This window comes from Neolamprologus multifasciatus, chromosome 7, assembly GCF_963576455.1.
Source record: "Neolamprologus multifasciatus chromosome 7, fNeoMul1.2, whole genome shotgun sequence".
Classification (NCBI taxonomy): Eukaryota; Metazoa; Chordata; class Actinopteri; order Cichliformes; family Cichlidae; genus Neolamprologus; species Neolamprologus multifasciatus.
The window spans coordinates 3,559,017-3,571,921 of NC_140445.1; the positions used below are offsets into that span (position 1 = coordinate 3,559,017).

The following is a 12,905-nucleotide window of genomic DNA, read 5'->3' on the forward strand; positions in this document are numbered from 1 at the left end:
GGACTCACCTGAACCGAAGAGCGTGCTTCTGGTTCTTTTTTGGACTGACCTGGTTTTGCCAACATTGCCTGGAGTTCATGAACCATACAATCAGACTTTCAGTAGCAGGAATACTAACCCAGTATCTCAGTTGCTTCCATTCATACCTCTGCACACATGAAATACACTTTAACATTCTTATTTCTATTTTAAAGGCTCCCATGCCTGGCAGTACTTATGTTAATGTATTTTTACATTTTTATTTATTTATTTATTTATTTTGGAAAAGGCTAGTAAGTAAAATTATGACGTTTTAAACAATGTGTCAGAAAAACAAGGAAACTCGGAGCAGACGAGTTTACAGGGATATAATGAGCACTACCCATTCTTTGTTATTGACAACTCCCAGATGTTTGACATTTTACGTTTACAGGCAGTGTAGGTGATTCATTTATTATTTATTTTTTCAGAACTGGCACAATTTGTATTGAAAATGAAAACATTTTTATGTTATAACAGGTAGAAAAATGTCAGAGTAATCATTGCTACCTGTTCAGTGCGAAGCTCTGGTAGGAGTGTTGAATAAATGAAGTTTATAGTTTCGATTAGGGATGCACCGATACTGATACTGGTATCGGGTATCGGGGCCGATACTGTAAAATGTGTGTGTACTCATACTCGTAAAAGTTAACCGATACCATGAACCGATACTAACTTATTTCATTAATCAGAGGGTGGCTTGTCATTTCTGTTGTAGTTTTTTAGATTGGCCACTAGGGGGCCAATTATTTTATTTATTATTTATTTTATAATTTTTTATATTTTATTATTTATATAATAATAATTATTTTGTTTGTTTACAATATGGACACTCTGCAATAATTTAAAAGTTTATTTTATTCTCAAACCTAATTTGTATTTATTTTATTCCAAACAGAAGTTTGTTTATTATTCTGAAAGCTCGAGACAATAGTTCAGTGATATTTTGTAAAATTACAATGTGGAGACTCTGCAATAATTTAACAGAAGTGCTTATTTTTCACTTGAAATTTTTTTGTGGTCATTTTTATTAAGATTTTATTTTTTATTGGCAGGGAATAAAATAAAACCTGTCTCCCAATTAATTGTATTTGTGTGTGTGTGTGGTAGAAGTATCGTTTTTTGTACTCTGTATCGGCAAGTACTCAGATCCAAGTATCGGTATCGTATCGGTTTGAAAAAATTGGTATCGTTGCATCCCTAGTTTCGATCAATGATATCAGTCAAATGATTTGGAACACAAGGGTGCTGACAAAAACACAGAAGGTGGAGATAGAGGGGGTAGAGATGAAATGGTAAGATTTTTCTTGGGAGTCACTTGGATGGACAGGCTTAGAAATGAGTATATCTGCGGGACAGCTCAGGTTAGAGACAAAGTTGAAGAGTTGGGGCTGAGATGGTTTGGATATGTGCAGAGGAGGGATAGTGGATACGGTGGAAAAAGGGTGATGTAGATAACGCTGCCAGGCAGGAAGAAAAGGGTGTTGAAGGAGGACAGGATGAGCGACTGAAGTGTTTCAAAGGCAGCAACTAAAGTCAAACGTAAATCTGCAGAGAGCTGAAGGACAGAGAGATTCATCAAGGATTGTTGCTTTAAGTTAAACCAGGGGTGTCAAACTCCAGGCCTCGAGGGCCGGTGTCCTGCAGGTTTTAGATCTCACCCTGGGTCAACACACCTGAATCAAATGATTAGTTCATTCCCAGCCTCTGGAGAACTTCAAGACATGTTGAGGAGGTCATTTAGCCATTTCAATCAGCTGTGTTGGTTCAAGGACACATCTAAAACCTGCAGGACACCGGCCCTCGAGGCCTGGAGTTCGACACCTGTGAGTTAAACCGTTTGGAAAACTAAAGGCAGATGCTTATCAAGGCATGAACACCAAAGGCATAGTGGACTCTGATGCACAACCAGAAAGAGGCTGAACTGATCAAACTCAAGACCTTTATTGATTACAAGAAGCACTGATTTTAAAACACAGAATAACTTCCATGGGGAAATTTCTCTGGGATAGAGGACACTGGCAAAAGCGGAATTCCTGAGTTTGCAGTTAGACGAAGGTTCACTGGGAGACAGCTGGGTTCGGGAGAAGTAAGGACTGAAGGTGCAGGCTTACACGTGAGGGTTGTTGGTAAGGTCCAGGAGGGGTGCCAAACACCCAGGGAAGGTCACAAGGAAGGGTTTGAATACCACACTGAAAAACAGACAATTGGGCAAAGACTGGATGTGTGAGCTGGTTTTGAAATACTTGGAGACAGGAAAATAAGCAACAGGTGTGGATGCTGGTGTGCAGGAGATGGTGGCAACTCCACCCAAAGGTAGAGCTCCACCTGCCCAACCCAGCCAAGGCCTGAGAAAGACAACAGGAGCGAGACAGAAACACAAGCAAACCAGTGCCTACCATGACTCCAGCTCAGTCTTCCAGCAGTGTTCATCATCTCTCTGAGCTCAGATTGAATGATTTGGGTTGTTTTGCTGACTGTTACGTTTTAAAATACGTAACTATAAGATGTTGTCCAGCCAGCCTACTGATAACATGTTCCGGGGTCACATTTTTATTCTATTCATGATGGTCAAAATCTGCCATTTGTGATGCGTAAAAAAGTAAAGAGAAAATGGAGAGAAGAGTTCCTTACACGGGTAAACATGATTCAAACAAAATTATTGTTATTTTTAAAATGTTATACTGTCAAGAGTTCCAGGATTAAAGAAAAAACAGATAAAAATCTAAGAAAAAAGGGCAAAGCATCGAGCACTTAACCCTGTAAAACCGGTCGGAGCTGCACGCTCCGTTTTGTGTAACTATTTTTAAATCCCGGTAGCTCTGCAACCACTTAAGCTAGCGCAATAAATTTTTTTGCATATGAAACCGGAGGAGTTGTACTTACATCTTATGCCATCAGCTTGTCCTCGGTCACAGTTTCCTTCCACATATAGCTTTGCAAAAACTGCATAAAAAGCACTTGCAGCAACAAAAACATAATATTCCAGAAACACGCTTTGCCGATCCGATCAGCTGTTCATAACACTTCCTACATCCATCAGCACGAACTATCGCATGTCCGCCATGACCTGCCCGAAACCGGAAGTGACGTCATTTCGCGGAAATGTAGTTTTTTTACTATCAGGGCCATATGAGCCTAGACTGGTGTTTTTAAAAGTTATGTTTGACTTTATGACTTTCTGTGTTGTTTCTGGGATGCTTAGGACTCATATTGCACTGCTGGAAATAGTTTATTTTGATGCATATGCTGCTTTTTTGCAAATTTGCACTATAATCTTTATTTTCGTTTTTCCTGCAGTATATAAAAATTGGTGTATTTCAAAAATAAAACTATGAAGACACTCAAAATAAATTTCCTGTGATGGGAAACTATTTTGTGCAACTTTTTTGTATTTACAGTTTTGAGGGATAAGCCTCTTAAATTTCTCTAACTAGAAATATATGTTAAAAAAACAAAAACGATTTTCAATTTTTTTGTAGTTTATTGCACTTTTTTGCAATTTATGTAATTACTATGTACTTAATGCAGACATATTATTAAAATTTAGGCTGTAATGGTTGTATTGATGTATAGCAACTTGAAATGCTCCCAAAAATGGCTCCATAGCATGTAAAAATATGATATAAGCTCTGGCGGACTTGGTTCTATGGTAGGTCTTAAAGGGTTAAATCACATGATCACTGATGATATCGGGAGTTTTAACAAACTACAGTTTTGGCAGCTCTTTGCCACTGAGAGTTGCTCATATATAATAAGACGTGTGCATGATGGTACATAGCATTTCATAGTTTAAATGATTCATCAAAGGAATCCAGCACCCAGAATTTAAATGAACAGTAATTAGTTACATCTGTAGCAGAGCAGTGTGTCTTACATGGGTTATTGTCAAACCTGTTACAAGCCCACAGTGTATTTACTGTGTGTGTGTGTGTCTGCACTGAACTTAGAGGATTAATATCCAGAACAGATGGAGCGTTACCCTCCTTTTCAACACATGCTGGGTAAACTCTCTCTCTCCTCTGTCTGTCTGTGTGAAGTGCTGTGACTGAAGCACTTCACGCTGTCTTCGTTATGTGTAATTATTCATCACCTGGACCTGGAATATTCTGATGATTTTTTCTCTCAGAATGGTTAAAGTCAAGTCAAGTCAAGTCATCTTTATTTATATAGCACATTTAAAAGACATCAAGTGTCGGCCAAAGTGCTGAACAGAGGGATAATATAATAAAAGAGTTAAAATAGAAAGAAAACATTTAAAAAAAAAAAAAAAGAATTGTAAGACATGTAATGTCAAAGAGATCCGAAAGCCTTGGAAAATAAGTAGGTCTTGAGATTCGATTTAAAGACTTCCAAGGATGAAGAGAATTTTATGAAGGGGGGGGAGACTATTCCAGAGTCTCGGGGCGGCAATGGAGAAATCTCTGTCACCTCTAGATTTGAGCTGGGAGCGTGGAACTGATAAAACCATCTGACTGGAGGAGCGCAGAGATCGAGTGGGTAAGTGCAGGCTAAGAAGATCTGAAATGTAACCTGGAGCCAAACCATGGAGGGCTATAAAAACAAATAATAAATCTTAAAATCAATTCTATGTTTAACTGGTAGCCAATGTAGAGATGCGAGTACCGGGGTAATATTCTCTCTCTTTCTAGTCCCCGTCAGGAGCCTTGCAGCTGCATTTTGAACAAGTTGCAGGCGCGACAGGCTTGAGTGACAAATGCCTAAATAGAGAGAGTTACAATAGTCAAGACGTGACGATATGAAAGCATGGATAACAGTTTCCAGGTCTTTAGATGACAGGATATTTTTGAGTTTAGAAATGCTCCTGAGTTGGAAAAAACTCCCACGAACAACTGAATTTAGTTGCTTGTCCAGCTTGAGAGTGGAATCAAAATGAAACCAAGATTTTTTACATGGGGATGTACATTAGCTGATAATGGGCCCAGATTGTCTAATAGAGTCCTGCTTACCGAAGATTATAATGTCGGTTTTGTCATGATTTAGTTTGAGAAGGTTCAGAGACATCCAGCAATGTATGTCGCTAAGACACGCTGAGACTTTCTGCAGCATACTATCAGCACCTGGTTTTAGAGAAAGGTAGAACTGTGTATCGTCTGCATAAGAGTGGTAAGAGATCTGGTGTTTCTGAAAAATGGAGCCTAATGGGAGCATGTATAAGGAGAATAAGACTGGACCCAGTGAAAGTGAACGTTGTTCTCCTAATCTCCAGATTGATATTTTTGCTTTCCAATTCCAGGGGTAACTTTGAATAATTCATAGTTCAAAACGGGCCTTCAGGTCATCCGGTGTCTGAAACAAACTGTTTAGGCTGTGTTTCTGGATCATGTGCATCTATGACATGATGGAGCTTTAACCAGCCTGTGTGCATGGTCTTAGTTCACAATCAGTGATCATCAGCTTTGAGACATGGCTGAAATGCAGAAACCACGACAAAGCTTTCACTGGTTTTTACAGATGGTTATAGTACTTCACTCGTCTACATGTCTCCTGACCTCCTCTGTACATATTTTATTATATTATATTTCTATATCATATGATAGAAACATTATAGTGTCTGTTGTGTTAATTGTGCGTTTTGCTGTTGCGACACAAACCAAAACTTTAACTTGCATCTTTGTTGCGTTGCCTCGTTGCATTGCTGTGAGTCTGTGCCGAGTGGACCCCTGCAGCTCTCTGCTGTGACCCAGATGAGGAGCAGATTATCTAAATCTCTTTCATCACTGTCATATTTAAGGGCCTTTTTCTGCTGTAACGCACCGCTGCTGAGCCAAGCGTTGTCATGGAAACACACGGGAAAGCTTACGCTAAACACCTGACAGCGCAAGAACTTTACCTGAGAATGAAAAGTTCTGTTGTTAAGTGGTGGTATAGTATCAACAAAGGGTCCCTGCCTTTCTGTTATAAAGACCGTTGATGAGAACGCTCCAAGCTCAGTACGAGTCCAGTTTGTCTGAGTGCACCGATGATTTTTCGCATGCAGTGGCTAACAGCAAATTTTAAACATGGGCTTCTTTCATGACCATTTTGCTGCGATGCTTTCCTCATCTAATATTTAAATGTTTAATCAAAGAAGTTAGAGGAGAGCGTGTATGTAACAGATGGAGATCAAAAAGTCCAGCACACTGCGTTATTCAAACCCAGCTGGCATCGATAGCAGCTCAGACAGGTGCTACAAATCAGGCCAGCCAACCCAGGTGGTCAAACGCGATCCACATGAATCAGGAAACCAAGCAGGATGAATCATATTATAAAGGAATAAAAACTGATAAACCTCATATATTCAAATCGGTAAGTACACAGTGAAGCTTAACACAAAATAATATGTGGCATGACAATATATACACACTGCTCCGACAAATTGAAAGAACACTGGAAAAAAAAAAAAATCATGCGGCCTGCATGCTTGTGTGCATGTCTGACCCGGGCCGTGCTCGTATTGAGATGATGGATGGTGTCAAACTCAAATACACAGTGGGCCAAAATTTAAAACTGGATCAAAGTCGTGGGCTAACATTAATATTCATTGAAAAAAGTCTTCCTCCAAATATTACAAGGAATCTTTTTTATGGACTCAAACAAGTTTTGCTGAAAAACTGAATATGGAACAAGCAAAGCTTAATACTAAACAATATATATAACTTATATAAACGTATATATAACTTAATATTGCACACACACAAAATCAAAATTCCAATTAAACAACACATCAGTGGAATTCATTTCTTAAATAAAAATTGTATTTGCAGCCTTGTGAATTAAATTTGATCATTTATCAAATTTTCATCATATTCTCCCACCTGTCCAGAAAGTACGGAGCCCCGCAGGGACATGGGAGAAAAAAAAATTAAGACGGACTTTCGCAAAAGTTTTGCGAGATCTCGCAAAACTAACTCGGGATCTCGCAAAACTTTTGCAAGATCTCGCAAAACAAACTCGGGATCTCGCAAAACTTTTGCGAGATCTCGCAAAACAAACTCGGGATCTCGCAAAACTTTTGCGAGATCTCGCAAAACTTTTGCGAGATCTCGCAAACGTTTTAGCCGCATTCTTTGGACGCTGGCTCGAAGCCGACCGGGAGGTCGAGGCACGATGTGCCGGGAAAGCGGTGTTCCTCCCGGCTGTAGTAGGTCTCGACCTCCCATTAGCTCGAAGTTAATGGGAGGTCGAGACCTCCCGGTAGCTTCGAGCTAATGGGAAGAATGCGGCTAAAACTTTTGCGAGATCCCGAGTTTGTTTTGCGAGATCTTGCAAAAGTTTTGCGAGATCCCGAGTTTGTTTTGCGAGATCTCGCAAAAGTTTTGCGAGATCCCGAGTTAGTTTTGCGAGATCTCGCAAAAGTTTTGCGAGATCTCGCAAAAGTTTTGCCTGCCTTTCTTTTTGCCATTTTGTTATAGGTAGCATGGCAGTATTTGCATGGTTGCTATGACTATGGTCAACAGAGGAGAGGGTGCTAATGGGTCCTGTCGTGACTGACAAAACACCAACAGAGCATTCTGGGAATTGTAGTATTAGCAGTACATGCACTTTATAACACTGGCAGGCCAGCTCTAATAGTAATTTTGTATGGCTTGCGGGCCAAATTTGGCCCGCGGGCCAGAGTTTGACACCTATGTCCTAGAGGATCTCCTCCCTCATTTTGATGGCAGCCACACGTCTCAAAAAGTTGGAATAGGGCCATGTTTCCCACTGTGTAGTATCCACACTACTTTTAACTCTACTTCTGGGAGAGGACAGTTTTCCCATTCTTGTCTGATAGCAACACGTTCTCACTCCCAAAGCGTAACATTTTAGGCTAGGTGACAAATCGTCAACATATTACGTTTTTCGGCTACCCACCACGTTCCTAAATGACGACCTCGGAAAAATGAGGAAATATGAGAACCGTATGGACTCAATCTACACATGTTCGCTCTTTCTTTGTTCTATTTTTGCTTTCTTGATGCTCCAAATGTTCTCACACAGTGAAAGGTCTGGACTGCAGGCAGGAAAGTTCAGCAACCAAACTCTTCTACGATGAAGCCATGCTGTTCGAGTAGATGAAGTATGCGGTATAAGATTATCTTTCTGAAATATACAAGGCATCTCTACGGAGCCCCGCAGGGGACATGGGAGGAAAAAAAATTAAGACGGACTTTTGCGAGATCTCGCAAAACAAACTCGGGATCTCGCAAAACTTTTGCGAGATCTCGCAAAAGTTTTGCGAGATCTCGCAAAAGTCCGTCTTAATTTTTTTTTCTCCCATGTCCCCTGAGGGGCTCCATACATCTCTGACAAAGACATCATCTGTAAAAAAGTGTATATTTCTGTCAGCATTGATTTCACCTTTCTAGATTGTTGAGCTGCCAGTTCCAGACACTAACGCACCTCCGTACCATCAGAGAGGCGGACTGAGCTGAATGCCGATAATGAGCCGGCTGGTCCGTGTCCTTGTTGCCTGCAGTGTTCTTGTTTCCAGCTAATGTTTGGCTTAATTGTTCTAAAATTCACGCTTTCCCTTGATAAACAGTTTGATTACATTCTCACATTGTTTGAAAGTTTCAGAGTCCAACAACGTTGGTGAAACTTTCTTTGAAGTGGATGTAACAGTGGCTAATAGCAAAAACAGCAGAACTTAGCAGGAGAAATCGCGGATATCCTCAACAACTCACCGATGGCTGTCATCAGACAGAAATGAGCTCCTCGGAGTCATCGGCTTGTATCAAACTCGTTTCACAATGTTTTACAGTCCAAATAGACATGGACACATTGACAGCTGAGGTAAGCAACAGCCTAAGAGCCTACACTCACTTTACAGCCAGAGCTGTTTGTCTTGGATGATCTGATATTGTCGTGTTGGTGTTGTTCCCAGATCATCATGAAAATGTTGTTCCAGGTTCAACATTGCAAGTGACCAATCGCATTATTGTGACGTTATTCTTTTGCGCACCAACCCATTCGTGCATTTATGAAATTCCAATGTTGCAAGGACAATATCAATTCTGCTTAGCGTTTATTAAAGGGTTAGGGTCCGTTGATCGGCGGACAAAGGCGGTTTCTCGCAACTTAAGTACAGTTTTTTGTTTTACGCCGGTTTTTCCCAAAGTCGCAAAAGTATGACATCACAACATTGTGATTGGTCACTTGCAATGTTGATCCTGGAACAACCTTTAGTATGATTATCTGGGAACAACACCAACACGAGGATATCAGATCGTGCGTTTGTCTTACAGCAGCCATCTGAGTTAGGATAATACATGAAGTTCATTTAACTGCAATCTACTGATATCTATTGGTGAGATTTTCTTTTCTTTTTGCTTGTTTGTTTTATTTTGTTTCCATATCTTTTGTTTGCGTCTCTTCTTGTGGTTTTCTAACAGTCTGTAATGTGAGTCCTTGATATTGTCTGTTGTCTTTCTGTCTTGCAGGGTGCAACAGTGGGCGTTGACATTCTCTGCAGAACTTCAAGAGTTTGCAACCAAATACTCTGGATCTCTGCTGCTGCAGAAGGTAAATGAAGCCAAAACTGGTAAAAGCAAATTTCAAATTCAAAAGTCGTCCTAAAAAAAAATGTTCTAGGATTTGTCATTTCGACAAGCCTCGGACTTTTCTGGTGTTGTATTCATTTGGGTTGAATTTTCTTTTAATAATTAAAACATGGCCAAAGTCTACTTTAGATATGAGTTTCTTACCATCAAACTGGTCCTGAGGCTTCTGACTGTTTGAACTGGAAACAAAGAGCAATCGGAAGAGTTTGGATGTGCATTCGTGTATGTTGGTGAGTGTGCCTATCATTGTGTGTGTGTGTGAGTCTGTGTGCACATTTATGCTTGTTTGCCAGGACAAACACACACCCAGGGATCATGATAATGCCCAGATTGAGGACTGAGCCCTCTTTACCAGCGTCAGGATTTGCGGCCTGTTCTGATTTTAGACATTCATCCATTTATCTGTCAGATTTAAAGCCGTCAGAGGCAGTCAGCAGTTTGTATGCTTTTAAACACACATCCACCTCCTGCAGAATAAACAACATGCATGTATAGGAACCAAAATAACCTCCAGATAACATTGTTTTCTGTCTTGCGGGTTTCATGTTGTTTTCATGTACGTTTTCTCTGGCCATGAATGAGAGATCAAATACAGCAATCGTTGGAGGATAGCTATATGAGCAAATCTATGAATGTATCAGACCTTCAAGATCATCCTGTATAATAACCATCCCATAAACTCTATGGCATTACTTTATGTGCCTCTTTATCCTTCTCACCTCAGTGATATTTGAAAGGTAACACAAAGAAATAAAAATAATTAAACAAAGATTCAAACCACATTTTATCCACCATAAATTTAAAAAAAACCAATGAAATGCCAGTTTCAGCAATAGTAGTGCTAAGCACATTAATAATGGTGAGTTGTGTTTGTGTGTTGTTCACACTTAAAGTCTGGTTCACTCGCAGAGACGAGTAGGGTAGAGCTACTTGAAAGGATTCAGGCCACGACTGGGACCAAAAAATGATTGAAACATCCCCAACTGGCTGATCAAGAAAACTTTTTTTCAGGGAGTTTAAGCCCACATTACATCATCAGCATCACTCTGTGCATTTCAGCAGTGTGGGGGGAAGACAGGAAGCCAGAATATCCTGAAATAAATCCAGTTTTGGAAACTAGCATTTAAAACTAAGAGCACATGCAGCTCAGTGCCCTAGCACAGATTTATTAGGAGAAGAGTGATGCTACGGGTAATTACAAGGATGTTTTTGGTAGTGTTTGCATCCATGTGTCATCATTCTGTAAACATCACAGCTTAAAAAGGTTTGAATGATCTTGTGATAAAACTGTAGGGGTGTAGAGTGGGGTCATGTTAGCAGTCCATTCAAATCTGGCTTACATCCATCGAGGTTTTCGAAGTCAACTTAATGATTTATTGGTCACAATTTAACAAAACCAATTTACAAAACTGCAATAAATGTCATACATGTAATATATCCACATAAATGATAGAAAATAATTGCACTTAAAATGTCGTCAAGTATATTTAATTTGTTTTATAAGAAGGCAAATTTTAATAAAGCCTGGACTTTGCACTGGTTTTTACTGCACTACAAACTTCTTAAAGTACATTTGGTTTGCACTCTCTGAATGCTTCTACTTTTCAACATCGTTTTAATTTTTGTGTTGGATCCCTGTTTTGTAAAGCTCGGTGCTAGGACCAGTTCTGTTAACATTATACATTAGGGGTGGGCAACTCCAGGCCTCAAGGGCCTGTGTCCCGCAGGTTTTAGATCTCACCCTGGGTCAGTACACCTGAATCAAATGATTAATTCAATACCAGGCCTCTGGAGAACTTCAAGACATGTTGAGGATGTCATTTAGCTGTTTGAATCAGCTGTGTTGGATCAAGGACACAGCTAAAACTTGCAGGACACCGGCTCTCGAGGCCTGGAGTTGCCCACCCATGTTATACATGGTTTCCCTTGGCAGGATCTTCAGAAGGCATAGCATACATGTGGCAGTATAATGTCCTCGTAAGTGGATATCAGGCCCTTGTAGAGCAAGATTTAGTATTTTGGTCTAGACAACCCAAAATGGGATGTCCACATATGTGGACACCAGGTCCTAGGAGGTTAAAGACCTCATAGTACCGTATCACACCAAAGGAAAGTACTGTTGCTGTACAGCAAGAAGGTCCTGAGTTCAATCCAACCATCAGGCCAGGGTCTTTCTGTGTGGAGTCGGCCATCTTGGATACAACTTTTGCTTTTTCAATAGCAAGAGGGCCATGTGACACATCAAACTTATTGGTAATGTCACAAGAAAAACAATGGTGTGCTTGGTTTCAACGTAACTTTATTCTTTCATGAGTTATTTACAAGCTTCTGACCACTTATAAAATGTGTTTAATGTGCTGCCCATTGTGTTGGATTGTCAATGCAACCCTCTTCTCCCACTCTTCACACACTGATAGCAACACCGCAGGAGAAATGCCAGCACAGGCATCCAGTATCCGTAGTTTCAGGTGCTGCACATCTCGTATCTTCACACCATAGACAATTGCCTTCAGATGATCCCAAAGATAAAAGTCTAAGGGGGTCAGATCGGGAGACCTTGGGGCCCATTCAACTGGTCCACAGGATGACCAATCCACTTTCCAGGAAACTGTTCATCTAGGAATGCTCAGGCCTGGCACACATAATGTGTTGGTGCACCATCTTGCTGGAAAAACTCAGGGAACGTGCCAGCTTCAGTGCACAAAGAGGGAAACACATCATCACAGCAATTTCAAATATCCAGTGGCCTTGAGGTTTCCATTGATGAAGAATGGACCCACTATCGTTGTACCCCATATACCACACCAAACCATCACTTTTGTTGTTCCAACAGTCTTGGAGAGATCCATCCAATGTGGGTTAGTGTCAGACCAATAGCCGTGGTTTTGTTTAGTTAACTTCACCACTTCACATAAAAGTTTGCCTCATCACTGAACAAAATCTTCTGCTGTTAACTGAGGGTCCTTGTTCCAGTTTTAGTTTTGCCCATTCTGCAAATTCTGTGCGCCGATCTGGGTCATCCTCGTTGAGATGCTGCAGTAGCTGGAGTTTGTAAGGGTGCCATTTGTGAGTAGCTAATATCCTCCGAGGGGATGTTCGACTAATGCCACTCTCCAGTGACATGCGGCGAGTGCTACGCTGTGGGCTCTTGCTGAATGAAGCTAGGACAGCCACTGATGTTTCTTCATTACTGACAGTTTTCTTGCGTCCACATTTTGGCAAATCCAACACTGAACCAGTTACACGAAACTTAGCAAGCAGTTTGCTAACTGTAGCATGGGAGATGGGTGGTCTCGTAGGGGGTCTTGCATTGAAATGTGCTGCAATGACCCGGTTACTGCG

The 12,905-nt window shown here is 40.6% G+C and overlaps 1 protein-coding gene across 5 annotated transcripts in view; it reads left to right on the forward strand.

Annotated features, from left to right (window-relative positions):
• LOC146513492 (voltage-dependent calcium channel subunit alpha-2/delta-4-like) overlaps nt 1-12,905 on the forward strand; it is a 108,880-nt gene that overhangs the window by 6,462 nt on the left and 89,513 nt on the right. For all 5 annotated transcript variants that reach the window (XR_014875403.1, XM_085168742.1, XM_085168744.1 and 2 more), the window contains exon 2: nt 9,444-9,525. Coding sequence is in view for 3 of the 5 variants with exons in the window: in XM_085168742.1 (XP_085024868.1) it covers nt 9,444-9,525 (82 nt within the window). In the remaining 2 variants the exon portion in view is untranslated. The remainder of the gene's footprint in view (nt 1-9,443; nt 9,526-12,905) is intronic.